Consider the following 2,775-nt stretch of genomic DNA (forward strand, 5'->3'; position numbering starts at 1 on the left):
ATATATATATAAAAATTGCCCCTGTAGTTTACCAGTTAACAAAAGGTATCTAATCTAAAAATAAGGCGGCATTCAAGACTCACCCAGACGGGTCTCGATGACTTTTATGGAGCTGTTGTAGTGCTGGATGGCCTGGCTGTACTGATCCATGTAGCACAGTGTAGTGGCGACATGATAGTGGGTTTCAGCCAGAAGACGACTGTGGGGAGGCAGGTGCTTCAGCTGCAGGGCAAGACACTCCTGGAAGTCTTCTAGCGCCTGGGGATAGTTACCTGACAAAGGACACACGGGGTCACATTTAGCTCTGCTAGACTGTAGCAGTTTTCAAAAGAGAAAACACCATTAGTGAATTAAAGCAATATTTAAATATATTCAATGATAAACTCAACATTTACACACTTATCAAATGTCACTGGTCTGAGTTTTTAAAGTGAATGTTTTCAGACCTACACCAAATATGAAACATTGAAGGTGTCAGACTGGTTCCAACTATTTGGGTGATCAGAATTGAAATGACTGAACACAGTATTTTGATGGGCCAATGTATGATTACAGAGCAGTGGAAAGCATTAGTTGAGAACGACCTGGTGTTTGACGGGTGGGGATTGAAACATACCCGATTCAGCACTGACTTCTCCGAGTTTCAGATATGTCTGAGCCGCCATCAGCTGGTCGTCTTGGTTTTCCTTTCTGTGGGGATAAATATAAATAGCTTAAAGACAACGTCACTTCACATCCTCAAGCTGTTCCACCTGAAGTCTGGATTTGTATGAAGGGACCAGAATAAATCTGTCTAGTCACTTTAAATGTCAGTGGACATGACTGAGTATTGACCTTACCGTCATCTTCATCTTTCATTGTTGCCCTTACCTTTTGTAGATGACTTTAGCCACCTCCAACATCTCCCATGCCAACTGCAGATTCCCCACTTCATCCTCTTCCTGAAAAAGGTGCAGAGGGAATATGTCAAAAATCAAATATTCACAACTATGTCAAAGAAACCAGCATTAAAACTCACCTTATCCTGTCCGTTTGTCTCTCCATCCTCCTCCTCATCGTCGTCGTCATCGTCATCATCATCATCCTCATCTGTTCAGACAGGAGGATAATTAAAAAGGTTAATAATCATTTTGACAGTGTGATTGAAGGAGAACCTAAATGTGCTCAAACGTTTCCCCTGAAGTGCAGTACACTATTGCTCTGGTGAGTTTCCCCTCCACCTTCTGTAACACCTGTTAATGTGGCCCGTTTATCAGTGCAGAGTTTGTGCCCCACCCATCCACACAAACAGTGCTCTGTATCCAAAAGTCTACTGCCCTCTGGTTCAGCGTCGGGCTTCGATTCATCTTTTCCCTCCTCTGGTTTTGCCTCTGTCTTCTCGTCATTCTGCTTCTCGGACTCCACCTTCTTTGTCACCGTTTCCTTTCCAGAAGACCCAGTGGGACCTTCCCCAACACCGTTCACAGGAGCAACCGGGCTCTTCTCAGCTCCATTCACTTCACATTTCTGGACTGAACTCTTTTCTTTGCCATTCACAGGGGAAGTTGACGGTTCCTCTGATTCATTCACGTGTTTGACCGGAGACTTTGCCACACCATTTTCCTCTTTCACCTCAGCGTCGCCCTGTCCATCCTCAGACTCCAGCTCGCCTGCCTCAGTCTTATCCTTCTCCGCCATTGCGTCATACACCTGCTTTCGTAGCTCATCTCTAGTTTCGTCTGTACCAGAGCGGCATGTGAAAAATGGTTTCACATTAAATAGCATCTTTTAAAACCGAAAGGTCAGTTTTTATGACTGGACACAGAAGGGAAACTCAATAACCGCCTTGCATTTGAGCCAGAGGTGACAGGAAACACTGACACTAACAGTAAGTTGTTGTTTGGCTTCTTAACGGCTCCAAAACTATTACAAATCGAAGGCTGGTGTTTTACCAGAACTGGATTTAAGAAAATACATATTTGAGGCTACATACACACCACTTTGTCGATCAACAAAACTAGAACTTAATGAACCATTTCATTAATTTTGCCATTTAGGGAATCAGAATGAGAGAGCATTATTTCAAAATAAAGTTATTTTTATCTCTAAAAATAATTAAATAAGACTAAAACATGACAGCCACTTGAAGTTACTTTTGAACTGGTTCCCATAATCAGTTCTCTTTGTAGTTACAGAAAAATATTTAATACTGACCATTAAGATTGTTGGCACTCTCAATGTTGGAGTTATTAGGCTGCTCCTCTTCCTCAGATTCCTCTGGGACTCCCTCCAAAGCATTACCAAGGACGCTGTTCTCCATCCTAACAAACAAAAAGACCATCAAGACAGCCAAAGTAAAGAGACACCGCTAATGGGAGAAGCAAGTCCAAAGAACGCAAACACAGAGAAGCAACATTAATCAACCCTGCAACAACCTAAAGTAACACTGAACTGAACATAAACGAGTTTTCAAAGTGAGCAATTAAATGAACCAACCTGGCAAGCTCTAGCAGGGACTTCCCACATAGGAAGAAGGCCTCGCCACACTCATCTGCGGTGTCACCGTACTTTGCAGCCCTGGCAGATGAGACAAGAGGTGGACTCGGTCATGTTTAGAGGTCAGTTATAGAGCAGAAAGTACAAACTCAAGCTTATTTTGATATGCATTAATTCAAATCTGTGAAGCGTGAAGAAGTTGAAAATACACTCACTTTCCAGTTCACACACACACACACACACACACACACACACACACTAACAGAAAACAGAGAGGCTGAGTACTAGTGGCTCAGATAA

General features: G+C 42.8%; 1 protein-coding gene across 1 annotated transcript in view; it reads right to left on the bottom strand.

The window, feature by feature from the left end:
- Positions 1–2,556, bottom strand: part of nasp (nuclear autoantigenic sperm protein (histone-binding)) — a gene marked incomplete at its 5' end in the record, with an annotated part of 3,719 nt that extends 1,163 nt beyond the window's left edge. The window contains 7 exon segments of the mRNA XM_035653346.1: positions 84–272; positions 617–690; positions 871–941; positions 1,019–1,089; positions 1,314–1,718; positions 2,194–2,300; positions 2,476–2,556. Coding sequence (XP_035509239.1) covers positions 84–272; positions 617–690; positions 871–941; positions 1,019–1,089; positions 1,314–1,718; positions 2,194–2,300; positions 2,476–2,556 — 998 coding nt within the window.
- Positions 2,557–2,775: the final 219 nt, after the last annotated feature.

The sequence above is a fragment of the Morone saxatilis genome, unplaced genomic scaffold (assembly GCF_004916995.1).
Source record: "Morone saxatilis isolate NCDOM2014 unplaced genomic scaffold, NCSU_SB_2.0 Contig12, whole genome shotgun sequence".
NCBI lineage: Eukaryota > Metazoa > Chordata > Actinopteri > Moronidae > Morone > Morone saxatilis.